Below are 18,231 nucleotides of genomic sequence, written 5' to 3' on the forward strand. Positions count from 1 at the left end.
GTGAGAAACGCTGAATTTGGTCTCACTGGGTTACCGTAGTTACATACGACTTAGTAGGTGCCAGAGATGATCTAAGACAACTCTTCCCCTTCGAAATAAAACCTTTGTACACAAATGAGCTGATTGGCTAATTAGATACAATAAGAATGTACCTCTTCTTCCAGACAATAATGCGGAGATATTTTTCTATTTTTTGCAAATACGCATCGATAATATTTTCAAAATAAATAAAATATTTTTTAATGCTGTTTGGAATTTCTTAGGGAAACTATCATGCCTGGAGTCAAAATGGCAGCTACCTGCAATGTAGCTCACAGACCTTTGAAATTCCTAAAACTTACAGAAGAACATTTTATTGCAATAGACATAATTATCATTTTAATCCTCTCTAATATGATGAAGTCTGCCAGAAGAAAAATGCTTACCCAACGAAATTTACATTTTTATTTAGAGCTTCTTAGAGCCCCATTTGTTCTGAAACATCTCGCCAGCGCCCCCTATGAGACCGGATATACAAAGAGTAGCAGTTCTCCGGTCAATTAGTTCTTTGACAGCAGGCGCGTACCTTGCTCTGGTTTTACCCATGATTGCTAAGCTAACATCAGTAGTTGATCGTTAATTTTACGCAGGAATCTGGTTCCATGGAGAGTATAAACGCTAAATACGTATCCCAGAAAATCAGCAAAACGAAATGGCGGCCAGTGTCACATTCGGATCTTCAACTGCCAGAAATCTTTGCGACGGGCTCATGGGACAACGAGGTTGGCATGTTGACACTTTAAAAAAAAATGGACCTCCCGCCAAACTTCTTTGCAAAATAACGGAATTTTAAGTGTTTTGCTCTTTGGCTGACTTGTAAACGCTGTGACGATAAGAGTACAATTTAAGACATGTAATAAACAACAATGTGACATATCGGCCATCTTTCTCCACATAAATGTAATAGATGAACATTTTTTTTCCAACAGTAAGGCAGGTATTTTTCCAAATTCACGGAGACAGTAGGATACTTACTGATACGTGCCAGTTATCTATAATGACTAAGACGTGTTCAAATTTAACTTAGCCAGCTCAAATGTGTCTCACACAGGACAACAGGATTTCTATTTGGTCCATTGGGAGTAATTTAAGCACTGGTATGGAAGATGGGTTTGAAGGAGACCCGCAGCTTTTATGTGAACACAAGCATGATGGAGATGTTCTTGACCTCCAGGTAAGCCACTCACTGCGATGTGTAGCTCATTAGCCAGGTCTAAAAACTGCTGTGGTGTTGTGAATCGTTTTATTTTTTACTTTGCACTCAAATCACTGTTTTAGGCTTTTATTGTGATGTCTTAGTCTTACTAAAACCACGCTCATGTATATAAAAATACCTTTTTATTTTTGCAGAACATTTAGTCTTATCCTTCCCATTTGTGGGACTAACAACTTCAACAATAAGGCTGATCCGTTTTCCTTCATGTATTTGCAGTTTTTGGACCAGGACAGAATAGTCACAGCATCATCAACAGGAGCCGTCACCATCTTTCGACACCACCAGAACAGCCAGGTGCTGTATGTCATGTTTTATGGATGCCTCGTGTTGAGCTTGATATGACCTTTGTTCTCCAGATTGAAGAAAGCCAATCCATCCATCATCTTCAAATGATCCAATATTGGATAGTGGAGGAAACATGCTAAGCATGTTATTTCAAATGTGTTCTTCTCTACCAGTGCTTTTGAGTTCCTCTTAGTGGATCCTGAGGTACTCCTGGTGCAGGTGGGATACACTTAATAGTCTATTTGTTAATACACACCTTGCTGACTCCAAGCTGGCCATCCATGATCTAATTCTCTTGTATCATTGAGTTGAGATCTGGTGACTTTGGAGACCATTACTCAGCCAGCAGCTTGACCTGTTGATACAAGGAAGGATGGCTCTGTCTGCTTTTGCATTCTTTACACCAAATTCTGACCTTAACTTGTGCATGCTGCAGCCAAAATTGAGACTCATCAGAATAGGTGATGTTTTTCCCAGTCCTCTGTTGCCCAGTTTTGTTGAGCCCATGTGTACTGTAGCCTCGGTTTCCTGTCTTCAGCTGACAGTAATTCACTGGACATTTTATCTTTTTAAGACCATACTCTTTAAACCCTAGAGATGGTTGTGTAGGAAAATGCCAGTAGACCAGCAGTTTCTGAAATATTCAAACTAGCCTGTCTGACACCATGACAACCACGCCATGTTAAAGTAACTTAAATCACCTTTCTTTCCCTTTCTGATAATCAGTTTGAACTTCAGGAGGTCGTCGTGACCATGATTACATACATGCACTGAGTTGCAGCCATGCGACTGGCAGGTTAAATCTTTTTGTTGTAGCGAGCGCTTGAACAGGTGTACCTAACAAAGCGGCCCGCGGGTTTTGGGTCTATCCCAGGGTCCCCTCCCGGTCGTGCGTGCCGCGAAAACCTCCGAAATGATCCTGATCAGATCGACACAAAGCAGCAGTGATTCTACTCTGAGCTTTTATTTTTAAACGAAATATATTTAAACTAAAATATCAGGAAATTAAAACTGTTGTATAATTGCTTTGTAATGATCTTTAAAGTCAGTCTTGTGCAAAACAGGAATATGTTGTAACGAACCAGAATAGACCAGTAAACTGAACTGGACCTCACTCTTAACCCTTGACTAGAGATAACAAAGTGTAGACTTTCGTCAGCGTCTTCACAATAAAAGTATGCAACCAGACATTTGTGTGTAAAATACTAAACACAAAGATTCAACCAAGAAACTACAGTGGTACAGCTATAACTCCTTACATATGGTGAGAACCTCCGCCGTGTCATCAAACTAAATTATAATAGGTTTTAGTGAAGCCTTATTCAGGAGGGGAATGAGAGACTGCTCAGTGGGATTGGATTCACTTCATTTCAATTCTCTTGCCTACAGACCATTTCAGTGTCTCAGCTCTGGGCGAGAGCACATCGTTATCCCTGTGACAACGCCCCCTGCACCGGCGTCGTCTGCAGCAGCCCGGAGATTGTTACAGTGGGTGAAGATGGCAGGATCGTCGTCTTCAGAGCTGACCAGGAGGGAGTGGTTCGAGTCATCGGTGAGCTCAAGAAGCAGAGTTATTTTTAAGTTGTGTGAAACAAGTTGAAACTAAGATCTTTCTTGGACTGTTTAACCTTTGATAGAGAATGCCGACAGCAGCACAATCCATGCGGTGACTTATCTGAGGACCACAGAGATTTTGACGGTGAACTCAATCGGTCAGCTCAAACTGTGGGACTTCAGACAGCAAAGCAACTCACCGTCACAGATTCTGTCCCTGTAAGAGCTCTAAAAAATGCATTCTTAAAAGTTTTTTGTTTTCTCCTTCCTGTTTATTTCAATTATAAGCAAGTCTGATGAGTTGGTTTCTGTTCATCCAGGTCAGGGGATCGAGTTCCTTTACACTGCGTGGACAGACATCCGAACCAGCAGCACATCGTGGCCACAGGAGGCCAGGATGGCATGCTCTGTGTGTGGGATGTGAGACAAGGCAACACACCCTTCTCACTGATGGAGGCACACACAGCTGAAAGTAAAGTCGGCTTATTGTGGGAAGATGTATTAAAACTGAAATTTAAAAGATGTTGTGCGTGTAAATAATGGTTTCATACGTATGTCTTTGGTTTTCCTGACAGTGTGGGAGGTCCACTTCCACCCAACCAACCCAGATCACCTGTTCACATGTTCAGAGGATGGCTCGCTGCTGCACTGGGAGACATCCTCCCATTCAGACATGCCTTCCTTCTTACAAGGCAAGTCAGTTTTATGGCATAAATATGATTGTTTTTACACTATTTTCCAACTAATTTAATTTCCTTCAGAATGACTTTTTGAATCACACAGACACATCCATACATGTGCCTTTTTCCTATACCTAAGCGCCTTGTCTAATATTTGTGCACACACACACACTCCAATTGGTACATCGGGGGCAATTCACGGTTCGGTATCTTGCCCAAGGATACTTCAGCATGCAAACTGGAGTAGCCAGGGACTGAACCATCAACCTTTAGGCTGGTAGACATCCCATTTTGCTTTGTCGTTTATGTACAGAGCAAATAAAAGAGGACCAAGAATAGATCCTTGTGGAACACCTGTAAAAATGGCAAGAGTTACACCTAGTACTGTTCACTGTCTCACACTCAATCAGCCAGGAGTTAACAAGTTGGCCTGTAAATTTCCTTGGGAAACTATTCCTCAATAAAATATAGTATAGTATTAATTCCTCTATGTTCATAATGTAATAAGTGTTTTTGTATTTTTAGGGGGCAGAAACAGCAGCATGGTCTCCCGCAGTGCAATGGCTCCAGCCGGAGGAAAGCAGCCCCTGATCAGCGCCTGGCTAAGTGGAGACTCCAGCAAAGGCCGCCTGGAGACGACTCACATGCTGCCCAGCCAGACGCTGTCTGTCAACAGCCTGGACGTGCTCGGTCCGTGTCTCGTGTGCGGCACTGATGGAGAGGCTATTTTTGTCAACAGACAGGTCCCGGTTTAAAAGCGATGTTAGTGCCTCAGAGTGGATGTGGATGAAGATGTTCATTTGGTGTCAGCTTGAGGGTCATACAGGAGGTGTAAAATACTGGACTGTTAGCTTTATTTGTTTATTTGTCTTTTTCATCACGGGCAGAATAGTTCAACCCAACAATGGTTTTTGTACAGATGACGTTTAATACAGTTATAAAATAAAAATACTTAATAGAAATGTTTCAAGACTCATTTGAGCTGTTTTCTCTCTTTTCCATTTATTAATAAATACAGAAATTGAAAGTTAATCACTCATCTTTTCATTACCTTCTTAGAAGATCAACTTCATCTCTATCTCAGCATCTAGATTACTGTTTTCCCAGGGCTATTTCCAGGCCTGCTTTAAAAGTTAAAGTTCCTACTCAAATATGTATTTAAAATTTATGAAAATATAGTTAAGTCCGAAATGTATGCCCTCCTTCACATCTTCCAAAGGTGTCCAGTAGACTCGGTTGTCTTTTGCTGGCTCACTATATTTAACACTCCTAAATTAAGGGTTACTAAAACTATTTTTACATGGCTCCAAAATTTATTTGCAGAATGTTGTGTGTGTATTGCAATGGGTTTTCAGGCCATCTTAAATCTTTCCCATGTCAAGTACCCCTGTGCTAAAATAAAAGGAAACCTCAAACGAATACCCAAGCCAATAAAAACGTACTAAACCTAAAAGAAACAAACAAAAAGCAAAATCGATAAATAATTACTTAGTTATAATAAATAAATAGATAATGCCATGATATTTGGAGTGATTATCTCAGAATTTCGAGTTGCGTATCTAAAAATTTTAATCTATTGATAAGTATCGAAATTTGGCGTCAGTAATCAATAAGTCAAGTTATTAAATCTAAATTTCAAGATAATAACGCGAAATTTTGACTTACAGGCTTTTTTCTTCAGTGGTTTAAACGAACTTCCATACACTGGGAAATTAAACTCAATTGAAGAAAAAAAAGCTCTTTTACGTTAACGAAATTTTATTTTGGAAAACGGAAGTATTCTTCGTTAGCTTTATTTATAGCTTGGAGCTGTTGTACTTGTCATTCAGACATCCCAGGAATCCTACACGACTAGCCAGCACGACACAACAAAGACGTTTTGAGTAAAACTGCGTCCTTGTCACCGAGGAACGTCAAGCAATAGTCTTTACCCATTTAAAGAAGGAAATTGTGGCGGAAAAACGGCAGCTGAGGGTTCTGGTAAGTTGTTTAACTGTTGTTAGTTGTGCTTCGAGCTAACAGGCTAGTTCGCATCCTGTTGTTGAATTAGCCTAGAAGCAAATGGATGCCTTTAGCACACAGGCCGCGGAGGCACTGCTGAGCTGCTGGATTTAACGCAGAGAAAACTTACGATGGCTGAAGCTTACGGATCGTTAGGTAGTTGTGATTTTAATGGCGAATTTGTCGGATGTATTTGGCATTTTATGTTAGTACCTGACGCAGGATCATTCGCGTTAGAGCAGCACTCTGTTAGCGAACAGTGCTAACAGCGCTAGCAAGTGGGTGAGTTATTGATTTATAATGGAAAACTGTTTCGTCTGAAGGTTTAAGTTTTATACACCATAGTTTAGCTTGTAAACAAAATAAAAAGCAACGAGATCCAGTTCTGTTTCAGCTATTGGCTACTACTAATTCCCATATTTTATGTTTATCTGTAAAGTACTACACTCGCATTCTCAAGGATAACATCCACTCTATATTTTCCCAGCTGCAGCATGCAGATGTGAGCTCAGACATCCAAGATCCTGTGCTATCACTTCAACTCTGGACTGGTGAAATCCTCTTCATCCCTCTTCATCGTCATCCTACATGCTCGTACATGAAAAGAGGGGAGAAACCCGAAGGATACCGGCAGAGGAGACCCAAAACGTTTCCCGTCACGAACTACAGTGGCAACAGCCAACAGATGCTGCAGGAAATACGGAACAGCCTGCGCAACCTGTCGAAACCGTCAGACCCACCTAAAGTGGACACTGGTGCACAAGGGAAGATGCTCCAAGAGGATTCAAGGCAATTGGGGCGCAGCAACAACCCCAAAAACCCTCACCACAAAACCTTACAGGAGATCCGCGAGGCCCTCATGCCTTTTAAAAATGAGCCCAACACTTCAGGCTTGCAGCGAGAACCCCGTTTTGCAGGGCTCGAGGAGGTGAGGAATGTTTTTAGATATCGTTAGGGGTTGTTTTGAATGATTGTGGAGGTATGGCGTTCTGTGCATGTCTCTGTAATTGAGGGTAATCGCTGGGAACAGATTGTTTTGAGTGGAATTATTTAGAAAATGAGAGGCATGCAAAGTGGAATTACAAGCTTGTACAGTTCAGGGTAAAGAATTTGTTTCTCAGTTGGCATTTACAACTTGTTTTGAGTAAGTGCGTGCAATCCAGATATGAATTTGGTATGTAGTGCTTTAGTCAAAGTATGTCATAGTTAATGTAAATTTGTTAATTTAAGCTACAATTTTGGCTTTCACAGGCCATTAAAATAAGATAACTGACATAAAACTACTATTTGTGATGTCAGTATTAACTAAAGCACCTGTGATTATGATTTTTGCCATAATTAATAAGCCCTGGAGTTAAAGAGGTTGTGTGACTGGTTCTGTTTGTCTGCTTGTTGTTTTTGTGTTAGTAGGATTACTCAAAGTTAAGGACAGGCGCCTGAAAATGCTGCCGGTTGTGTGACTTGGCACAAGTTAGAAATGAAGAACTTTTTTTTTTCTTTTTTTTTTCATGGTAGTCATTCCATTTCCACAACTTACTCTGGAAATGCTCTAGATGCAGATCTAATATGTCACCATGTTCTCTTTCCAACTACTCCCAGTCTGTGGTTTTAGTTCCACCTCATCATCAGTCAACACAAGTCTTTGCTCTTATGTTTTTTTGCCTTTGTTCTTGTCTCTGTAGTATCAGTACAGGAGGATTTTCTGTGTTTGTTTATAGATTGCTATTCAACTTTTGGACAGAACAAAACAGTGAATTAAAGATGTCACTGTAGGCCAATTTGTGTCTTATTCCTCTTTAATTGCTCAGTTCTAATTTTTTTGTGTCCAATTTCTTTTTCCCTCTTAAGCCAAGCATCAGTCACGGTGTAGGGCCGGCTACAGACTACATGGGTAAGGTTGTTTCCAACCCCAGCTCTGCAGGCCTCAAACCCCCAGGTATGTCAGTCCTCTGGGATTATATGTTGCTTCTCCTGTTTTATCATCCATCCAGCCTCAGTATTGTTTGAGGGATTTGGGACATTTGCTTTAAGAAATAACTATGCTGTTGACACACAGCATGAGTCACTGCATCACTGAATGGAAAAAGTTGACTGGAAGGTTTTTGGTTTTTATTCTGAGTGGTGGTTGTGACACATTTTAAGGATGAAAATATTGTCTTTGTTTAGTAACCTAAGCAGTTTATAGGGCGTCTGTATTGCCTAGTTATTACAAAAAGCAAACCCTAAAAGTTCTCCTTTATGCAAGTTACAAGTCTTTATCCACCATGCCCTGGAGTAAAGGATGCGTGTGAGTCACTGACAAATGTTTAATACAAATCCTTTATAAAAACTTGTGTCAAAAGGATTCCCAGGTTCATTCACACAGTTATGAAATTGAGGGCATTTTGAAGGTGTGACCCATCAATTGAAAGGGGACATAAGAGTTCATTGAGGGAGAAAGGCAGCACGCAGTTAAGCAAGGTAAAGAGCCACTTGGAAGTCAACCATCCACTCTAAGAGAATCTGAGGCAGCAGAATAATTTGTTGAAATTGTTAAAGTATCTGGTTAGGTGACTGAGGCAAGGTTCAGATGCCTCAAATGGGCTGAGAGAAGTGGCTTTTCCTGACGGTATGATCAAAAAAAGGACTGACAACACAGAAGCAGTATAGATATTACCAGTAGTATATGTGTGCATTAAAATTTTGCCTTTTCAACTGAGAAGATGAGTTTTACAGTTGCTCTTATGAAAGTTTAGTGTTAGATGGCCTTTTTGTTTTGAATTATTTAGGCTGTGAGATTCTGAAAGTAATTTCGTGTTTTCAGTCATCCTTTCTTTTTTCTTCCTTCAGCTTGACTTTAACTTTAGTGTGTCTGTCTGTAGAGTCTTCTCACATCCAGCCGGCTGTCCTGAGGAGGTCGAGCTGGAAGGGCTCTAAGGAAGGAATGATGTACCGATCCGACAGCCCTGGACCGCCTCCTGCCTTCCCACAGGGCCACCCTACAAACAACCAGAGGGTCACACCTCCACCAAACCGCGGTGGCATGCCTTGTGCGTCATCCTGGGACAGCAACCCATCAACAAAGCGGTACTCTGGAAACATGGATTACCTTGTGCCACGCATTTCTCCAGTACCCCAGGGGCCGTGGCCTGATGGGTACAGCGCAGCACCTCAGAATCAACGTGGGATCAGCCCAGTGCCCATGGGCCACCAGCCCATCATAATGCCAAGCTCTGGGGGTAATAAGTTCACCTTTCCCCCTAGCTGGACTCAGAGTGGCTCCTCTCAGCCAGACTACGTGACAGGGGGCAGCAGACATCCCCCTCCTCCGTACCCGGTCAACCAGAGTAGCCGGCACAGTCCCACTGATCAGCAGACAGGAGGACCTGCATCCTCGCCTTCTTACCACAATGGAGGGAATATCCCTCAGTCCATGATGGTTCCCAGCCGGAAAAGCCACAACCTTGAGTTGCACTTTTCTGGTCTTCCTCAGTCCAGGTCCAGCCAGCCCCAACCTTCCTCCGGCAACGGCAGCAACCAGGACCGCTCTCCATCATGGCAACATAATATGCCAGTCCGCTCCAATTCTTTGAACATCCGATCTACTCACCCGACCAGCTCACAGCCCTCTGCCACCACAGTCACTGCCATCATACCGACTCCCATTCTTCTGCCGGTGAAAAGCACCCATGTTCAGAAAGCCAAACTGCACACTGCTGTCGCTCCAACACATCCTCCATGGAAACCGCACGTTGCACCACCTCCTGCTGCGCCTGCCTACCTAGAACCCGCAGGTACAGTCCCGCAGGTCGTATCTGAAGCACCTGACTATCACGGACCTCCTCCCCCTTACCCTAAGCACCTCCTCCAACAGCAGGCTGCACCCAGCCCACCAGGGTATGACACAGGGGCCAACAGGCTCAGTGCAGGCAGAGAGGATCCTGCTGATGAGGAGAGCAGCGGCCGGGGGGACGGCTCGAGGGAAAAACCATCAGAAAGCCCAGAGGGTGGAGCAGCAAGAGAGGAGGACAGGAAGCAAATCACTACATCGCCTGTTCCGGTCCGACGCAACAAGAAAGACGAAGAGCGGAGAGGGGAGTCGGGAAGAGTCAATTTGTATTCCCCACAGGCCTTCAAGTTCTTCATGGAGCAACACATAGAGAACATCCTGAAGAACCACCAGCAGCGGATTCACAGAAGGAAGCAACTGGAAAATGAGATGCAAAGGGTGAGAACATCAGTGGAAGCATTTTCACAACAGTTGCTGCTCAATTCTTCCATCTTTTTACTGTTTTCCTACTTTTTATTTCTTCTTGTCCTCCTGTGACTTTGTCTCTGATCTTTTTCATGCAGTTCTGTTTTTTCTCAGCTGTTCTTTCTTCTTTTTTTCCCTCCTCGCTGTCACTAACAGCTGATCTAAAAGGTAAAGGTATTTCTGCTGGCATGTGACATTATTGGGAATCTGGTGTTTGTGTTTTGAATGTGTCTTCTGATGAAAGCAAGATGGCCTCCTATAGCTGAATAAAATGCATGCTATCCCATAGCCTTCACTTTACTGCTTGTGAATTTCTGCTTTGGAATAAAATGATTAACTCTGGTAATCACCACAATTGCATTTTGATATGTTGCACTGGTTTCCTTCATTTTCTTTTGTCCCCTTTCTCTTGATGCTTACAGTTTTTCGTAGTTTATTTATTTTATATTCATTCATTGTATATAACTATTCCTTTTGCCATGTGTTCAGGTGGGTTTGTCTTCAGAAGCCCAGGAGCAGATGCGTATGATGCTCTGTCAAAAGGAATCTAACTACATTCGGTTAAAACGAGCTAAGATGGACAAGTGCATGTTCAAACGGATCAAGACCCTCGGCATCGGCGCCTTCGGCGAGGTCTGCTTGGCCAGAAAAGAGGACACAGGAGCGCTGTACGCCATGAAGACTCTCCGCAAGAAGGATGTGCTCCTGAGAAACCAGGTGGCTCACGTCAAGGCTGAGAGGGACATTCTGGCAGAGGCCGACAATGAGTGGGTAGTGCGTCTCTACTACTCTTTCCAAGATAAGGACAACCTGTACTTCGTTATGGAGTACATCCCCGGAGGGGACATGATGAGCCTTCTCATCAGACTCGGCATCTTTAAAGAAGAGCTGGCTCAGTTTTACATCGCAGAGCTCACCTGCGCTGTGGAGAGCGTCCACAAGATGGGCTTCATCCACCGAGACATCAAGCCTGACAACATCCTCATAGACAGAGACGGTCACATAAAGCTGACAGACTTCGGTCTTTGCACTGGTTTCCGCTGGACCCACGACTCGAAGTATTACCAGAGCGGTGAGAGTTTATTTTAATTTTACATGCTTATAGTAGACATGTCATGCCACATTCATACTGCTACAGTGATATAGTCATATTAAACATCACGGTCATTTCATATAATGCCCCAATGTATTTAAGTAACTTTTTACTTGTATAACACATTTCAAGACAAACATCACAAAGTGCTTCACAAAGAAATACCAAGGCATTTGAAACAAAACAGACAAAAAATTAACCAAGTACATATGTACAAGTAACCCTGTTAAACCAGGGGTGGGGAAATCCAGGCTTCAAGTGCTGGTGTCCTGCAGGTTTTAGATGTGTCCTTGAACACAGCTGATTTAAATGGATAACTTACCTCCTCAACATGTCTTGAAGTTCTCCAGAGGCCTGGTAATGAGCTAATCATTTGATTCAGGTGTGTTGACCCAGGGTGAGGTCTGAAACCTGCAGGGAGTTCCCCCACCCATGTCTTAAACTAAGCTCTCAGACTGTCATTTAAAAGAAAGGGGAAAACCAGAAAGTTCTGAATAGCATCTTTCAGCTTTCTTTTAATGATTGTCATCAAAATTTTTCTGTTCAGAGCCTAAAACAATCTGACCTGCTGACATATAAAAAGTAGAAAAATCACTGTGTTCACATACCCTCTCTTCAGGGGACCACGTGAGGCAGGACAGCATGGACTTCAGTAAGGAATGGGAGGATCCAGCCAACTGCCGCTGTACAGACCGCCTGAAGCCTCTGGAAAGGAGAAAGGCCCGGCAGCACCAGCGTTGTCTGGCCCATTCGCTCGTGGGGACACCCAACTATATCGCACCAGAAGTGCTGCTTCGAACAGGTAGAGTGTAGCATCCAGGCAACATTTTTGATGTAATGTTTGTTTGTTTTTTTTGAAGGCTTCTATTATTGTTGGCTACATATAGCTCTATTAGGGATGACATATAGGGTATTGTCGTCACCCAAGTTTGTGAATTCGATGACTCCAGAAGGAAGTTTCCTAGGATTTTGAAATTGATACCACAAGCATTTCTACTAATAATCTCAGCTGACTTCAGATCAGTGACCCAGACCACGGGGTTAGAGGTCAGAGGTCAAGTTTTCTGAAAATGAATGCAATAACTTGAGAACAAGCCGATGTAGGACTTTTGAAATTCACACCATGGGTGCATCTGCCAGGAGGCCGAGGGGTACCAATGGCCACTTCCAGCTGCTGTTTGAACAAAGTGGAGTCTCATCGTGAGTTTACGTGTAACGGCTGCATAGCGTTTTTTTTTTGTTTGTTTTTTTTTTTTAGTGCCTCTGCCGTCTCTTTGTCGAGCTCTCTGGTCATCTTTTCTCTCTCATGAATTCATGCGCTGTTCTGTGTATTAGCTCTCACTGTAACAGAGTTGCTGGAAATAAACACTTGCACGACAGGTGAGAACAAATGTATATTTTATCATCCTGTCTGTGACAATAAGAAGGTCTACCGCACCCTTTGATGCTATGTGTATTTATACACAAGTTTACAGAATGAATTATGATTCATTCTGTAAAGTTTAACTTGTTTTAGTCTGCAGATTATTATTTAAACAGCTGATCAGTGATTAAACCACAGAGCTTAAAAAAAAAAAAAAGGTGTGCTGCCTTTGAATAGCCATCAGTAAAAGAGTTAAGTTACAAAAAGAAAAGTTGCTTTACAGGATAGAAATAAACACTATTTTGGCTCTCCCACCCCCATTTATATTACACATTGAGTAGAATAAAAGTGTCTCTCAAAAAAAAAAAAATCGTGTGTGTGTGTGTGTGTGTGTGTGTGTGTGTGTGTGTGTGTGTGTGTAAATAAAAGCTGTATTTCAGATCTGAATCCTCCCCAAATTGTTGTGAAATTTCCTTTAATCCTCTTCAGGATACACCCAGCTCTGTGATTGGTGGAGTGTAGGAGTGATCTTGTATGAAATGGTTGTTGGACAGCCTCCTTTCTTAGCAACCACACCCCTGGAGACGCAGCTAAAGGTATGCGAGGCAGTTGCAGTGAAATGCTAAGCATCTACACAGGTCATTGTTTGCTTCATGTTGTTTTTCAATTTTGGAACTAGGTGATAAACTGGAAGAGCACGCTGCACATTCCCCCGCAGGCCAAGCTCAGCGCAGAGGCATCGGATCTCATCGTTAAACTGTGCCGCGGCCCTGAGGACCGCCTCGGTAAGAACGGCGCGGATGAAATCAAAGCCCATCCTTTCTTCAGAAGCATCGATTTCTCCAGCGACCTCAGACAGCAGGTGGCACCATACATCCCCACCATCGCCCACTCCACGGACACCTCCAACTTCGATCCAGTGGACCCGGATAAAATGTGGAGCAGCGACGGCGACGACGAGGACAGCCATAACGACACGCTAAACTGTTGGTTCCGCAACGGAAAGCACCCCGAGCACGCCTTCTACGAGTTTACCTTCCGGCGCTTCTTTGACGACAACGGCCATCCGTACAGCTGCCCCAAGCCCATCGAGTACGAGGGCTACGAGGACGAGGCCGACTCGGAGGGCGCCGCACAAGAGGCCGCCAGCTCCTCGGCGTTACAGGGACGAGACCTGGTCTACGTATAGCACTCGAGGCCCGATGACACGCTTGTACATAATGAGTAGACGCAGGGGGTTTTCAGTGGCATCACATTTGAAACATAGGAAGTATGTTTGTTTGGTCACATTAACAGACTGTTTATTTTAAAAGCAAACAACAAAACCACAGTCGCAACCTAAAGGAACAATTCAACACTTTAAGAAATGTCATTCTTTGATTTCTTACCACGAGTCGGAGGATGACAAACAGAGCTACATAGGAAGCTGGCCATCATTCGGTTAGCTGAGCTTAAACTCTAAAAACAGCTCTGTCCAAACTTAAAACCTGCCTGTCAGCACCACTGAGGCTCAGGATTAACACACTGCACCCTGGTTACCTGAGGGAGGTTCTTGCTAGACACACAACTTTATTTATAAAGCACTGTTACACTACAACCTACATTCACACAGTGCGCTCTCTCGATCTCTCTCTCTAGACACACATACACACACACTTTAAGATGCACGCAGTAAACGGTCTGTGTCATGTCCTGTTGTGTTCATGTACAGCACAGGCTACTTCGGTGTATTTGCACCGGTTATGGCCGCAAGCAGGAATGCACCTCAGAGTACTGATAGGCATCCACACACAAAGAGAATAGCTGCGAGGTATCTGTCAATAGAGCTTACATGGTGGGATACCGTTTATTGAATTGAGGGAGGTGGTAAATGCACTAACCAGGTACAAAACCAGGGACAAAAAATTAAAACCAGTCAGGTGTTGATACTATGCTTTTCTGTTTGGACGTTACTTTGACACATCTTCACCAGATGGTGTTAATGTTGTGGCTGATTGATGTAGGTTCTTGTCATATTTGGGATGCCACTCAGTTGGATAAAAGAAGAGTGACTTGAGTCTAAGGCTTTGTTAGATCCTAACCTAGCAACAGCTGCTTGTTTTGTAACTGGTGAAAAGAAAATTCAATAAAATGAAAAGTTAGAAAACTTTTTTAAGTTTAAAGTGCCCCATTTTAGCTTTAGTTAACATTAGCCAGACTTTTTTTTTTCTCTTTTCTCACTGCAGCCCTATTTTCAGGTGCACAAATGTGACTAACGCCATCATTAAACATCCACACCCGACGTCATCGATGTTACAGAGTAAAGATCTGTAATTCCTGAACACCACCTCCAATACTATTTTAAATACTCTCAAATTAAGGCTGAGAATCTGCACTTTGAATGTTTTTCTAACCCGTTAAAGTAATAACTACATATCTGGACCTGAACTGTAACCCAGTGGGTTTCAGAGGTGCTGGTAGGTGGATTTTTGTCAGAGCTGGGCCAGCTACTCCAGTATCATTCTCCTTCTCCTGGCATGTTTTCCAGAAATGCATCCATTTTTAAAGTGTGACATATGCTGCATAAATCTCATAAGAGGAAAGGAAAGCAGGAAGAAGAGGAAAATAAAACAAAATCGGGGCGCTCTCTCCCTTTTTAAAGCCTTAATTTATTTAATAAGTTGTAACATGTGATGCTAGTGTAGATGCTGTTTGTGCGGGAGTTTTATTCAGTGGTTAAAAAAAATAATACATTTTAATTTATATTTTAATGTTTGCAGTGGGGAAATTAGTGTTATGACTCTTAGAAATGTTGCAGGGGGAAATATTGCTCTAATTATTGCTGTGCCTTTATTTTTGGTTAAATATAAAGGGGGTTAATAATCAAACAGGCATTTAATAAGTAGCAGTTGATGATTGAACTACAGTAGATTTTTGTTTTTATTTTTCTAATTTATATCTAAAATGTATTTATAAATTATGTTGTATACAGTTGATGTAAATATCTTTTTTCCCTCTCCCTCCCACCCCCGCCCTCTGGGCAGGTCCTCGTTGGGGTCCACTGCTGCTTTTTATTTTTATTTTTTTTTAAATGTCACTCATATTGGTCAACCAAAGCACTAAATATGTGGATTTTCATTTTTTGTATAACTCACTTTTAAAGAAAAAATCACAACACTAAGAAAAGTCAGGGTTTTTTTTTTTTTTAAAAGCGGGAAATGCACTTGGTCATCTTTTGGTGAGTTTTTGTTCGACTCTTCATCACATATCAGTTCCTTTTTCTTTTTTTCTTTTTTCTGGTGCTTTTCTCTCACTGCGTGTAGGAAAGATCTCTGAATGTAGTTATCATGGACTTACTGGTGACCACTGTTGTTCTGCACTGGTTTTGTTTTCCTTTTATGAGAGAATTTTATTTTTCTGTAAATTTGTTGCGTTGGGAAATTTAAGAACAGTGGAAACCGGGATGAATAAAGAATGTAAAAAAACAAAACATGTTTTACAAGCACACCAAGCGTGATGTATTGTTATCGCCATCAAGTAGAGGAAGATTTCAATTTTAGCTGCATTTAAATTCCTCCTTCTCATATGAATCGGCCAGAAAGGGCAGACTTTCATGATTGCCAAGCGACAAAACATATTCAGCGAATGGAAAAAGAAGAAATTTATGCATTGTTTGACTCCCCTATATTAAAGTTACACTGCTACTAAAGGAAGCACCCATGTGTTATTCCTAACCTTGTAGATGTTAATCCTGATAGGCTTAGAAAACTGCAGCATTGTGACTGAGTTTACAGATACAGAATTATCAAAGCAAGGCACTAATCAGATCTTCAGTGATTTGCTAAAGAGATTTCAGCCATGCTAACAGGTTTGTAAGAGAAGCTCCTCAGGCATGCTCAAATGGCTGTGTTATCCTTTAAATCTAAAAAATGTATAAAAATGTTTTCATTTTTCATAAATAGCTCTACTGTATAATTTAGCACTGTGGAAAAATATATTGAAATATTAAAACATTTGACTTCTCTCAAGACGAACAGAAGTTGAAATCACCTGAAGCAACTTTCTGCTCAAATATGTTTTTAGTTATGTTTTTTTGCTGTCCCAAAAGAAAGACAAGTGTACATAGTTTTCATCCCAGTGGCGACCCTACCTGAGAGCTTTCAAAAATAAATAAAAAAAAAAAAGACAGTTTTCTGACTTTGCAACCCTGAATTTGTTGAAGTTCGTATTTGTTGCCATCAGAGGGCGCTTAACTGGGTTTAACAGGGAAGTGACTAAAGAAAATGCAGCAGTAAGTTACTGTATGCATGTGTGTATGGGAACATATGCTAAAAACAAATGCTATGTGAAGTAAAATAATTAAATTTATACATTTTTTGGCTGAAATCTAACATTTTTAGGTTTATTTTATTCTTCATTTTCTGCACTACAGAATGTGAAAATAAAACTCCAGTGAAGAATAGTCCCCATAAAATAGGACAATCTAAAAAATTTTAAATATAAGATCAAATCACTGGGCTCATCTTACAGTGGATAACTCATACCCAACCTAAAACAGTGTAGTTATTTTTAAGTGTATTGTCAAACACTATTAAATGTGGTTAAAAGTTTCAGTCCAGTTCAGAGTTACATATTCTCATTCTAGTCTCAAGACGTACAGTTATATGACTTTAGGTTTTGTTTACATACTGCAACACACACATTAAACACCTAGTTAGTGGCAGCTTGAATCGTACATGCTAGCTGATAGACGTACCTCAAACTGAACACCCTCCCTTTTCCTCCTGTAAGATGCCAAAATCTCAGTTTTCTGAACAGTGGAGTCAATTTTGCAGGTTAAAGGTAAACAGTTTTGAGTAGTTCGGCATGTTGAAGCCACCTGTGGAGCATAATCCCAAAATAAGGCCTTTAATGAGTCTGTGGGATGTGGGATACTGACGGCCCTGTGAGATTTTGCAGACCTCATCTCTGTTCAAGACTACAACTAGATTCCTTGTTGGGATCATTTCTCATTCTTTGTACAGCTGTGTACAAAAACACCAACCCCAGCCCAGCTGTAAAAGCTACAGCAGCACAAACTGCATCACATTGCCACTGGAATTTAAATGCATTCATTTGGGGAAAATGGTTTTATGTTTGATCCTGCAACAGAGTTTCTCTCACATTGTTGAAATGTTGCAGCTACAAGAACAAAGATCTTATCAGTGGAGATCTCGGTTTCCTTCACCTGGCTCCGTTTGTCCAGAACCAACAAAGCATTAGATACCTGGACTATGTTGTATCCAGATAACTTCAGGGTTAACCCTAGGTTTCTGTACTACTAAGCAGAGATGGGCAGTACAAGTAAGGCGTTACTGTAATCCGATTACTTTTTTCGAGTAACGAGTAAAGTAAGGGATTACTATTGCAAAAACTGTAATTAGATTACTGTTACTTTCCCGTAAGCACGCTGCGTTACTGCGTTACTAAAACCGTGACTTTCTTGCGAGTGTCTCATGACAATGACGTAAGCGAGTGCGACGTTTGTGGCAACAGCTGTGTGCAGATCAACAATGGATAATATATGAGTGCAGGAGAGAGTATGAGCGTGCAGCGTTTAAAAGGTGGAAGCACTGACCTTACTTTGATTCCATAAAAAGTGACAAAAACATTAGCGTCCGCTGTTCACTGCGTGGGAAGAAAACTTCTTTTTACAGGGAAAAAACCCCTAAACTTCCGAGCAAGCACCGACAGTACGCTGCCACGGGAATGTGAAACTCCCAGATCCTTCCACTGACCGCTACGACA

General features: G+C 41.8%; 2 protein-coding genes across 2 annotated transcripts; both read left to right on the top strand.

Annotated features, from left to right (window-relative positions):
* The first annotated feature begins 534 nt into the window (after positions 1–534).
* nup43 (nucleoporin 43) lies at positions 535–4,736 on the top strand. Its single transcript, XM_080883715.1, has 8 exons — positions 535–761; positions 1,091–1,213; positions 1,472–1,549; positions 2,930–3,092; positions 3,178–3,313; positions 3,415–3,566; positions 3,670–3,786; positions 4,300–4,736. Exons 1-8 carry the CDS (start codon positions 642–644, stop codon positions 4,527–4,529), a joined length of 1,119 nt encoding a protein of 372 aa, XP_080739841.1. The 5' UTR covers positions 535–641; the 3' UTR covers positions 4,530–4,736.
* Positions 4,737–4,886: 150 nt separating this feature from the next.
* Positions 4,887–16,583, top strand: lats1 (large tumor suppressor kinase 1). The gene is made up of 8 exons (XM_080883714.1): positions 4,887–5,754; positions 6,263–6,703; positions 7,624–7,711; positions 8,637–9,982; positions 10,499–11,081; positions 11,722–11,904; positions 12,955–13,061; positions 13,145–16,583. The coding sequence occupies exons 2-8, from the start codon at positions 6,374–6,376 to the stop codon at positions 13,652–13,654; spliced, it is 3,147 nt and encodes a 1,048-aa protein (XP_080739840.1). The 5' UTR covers positions 4,887–5,754; positions 6,263–6,373; the 3' UTR covers positions 13,655–16,583.
* Positions 16,584–18,231: the final 1,648 nt, after the last annotated feature.

This window comes from Rhamphochromis sp. 'chilingali', assembly GCF_963969265.1.
Source record: "Rhamphochromis sp. 'chilingali' genome assembly, chromosome: 5".
NCBI lineage: Eukaryota > Metazoa > Chordata > Actinopteri > Cichliformes > Cichlidae > Rhamphochromis > Rhamphochromis sp. 'chilingali'.

Excerpts from the sequence above, each read along its gene's own strand:
- nup43 (XM_080883715.1), top strand. The coding sequence starts at position 642 with ATGGAGAGTATAAACGCTAAATACGTATCCCAGAAAATCAGCAAAACG. Across the intron at positions 3,093-3,177 it reads GGGAGTGGTTCGAGTCATCG|AGAATGCCGACAGCAGCACA; the intron begins GTGAGCTCAAGA and ends AACCTTTGATAG. Across the intron at positions 3,787-4,299 it reads CATGCCTTCCTTCTTACAAG|GGGGCAGAAACAGCAGCATG; the intron begins GCAAGTCAGTTT and ends TTGTATTTTTAG.
- lats1 (XM_080883714.1), top strand. The coding sequence starts at position 6,374 with ATGAAAAGAGGGGAGAAACCCGAAGGATACCGGCAGAGGAGACCCAAA. Across the intron at positions 9,983-10,498 it reads TGGAAAATGAGATGCAAAGG|GTGGGTTTGTCTTCAGAAGC; the intron begins GTGAGAACATCA and ends CCATGTGTTCAG. Across the intron at positions 11,905-12,954 it reads AGAAGTGCTGCTTCGAACAG|GATACACCCAGCTCTGTGAT; the intron begins GTAGAGTGTAGC and ends AATCCTCTTCAG.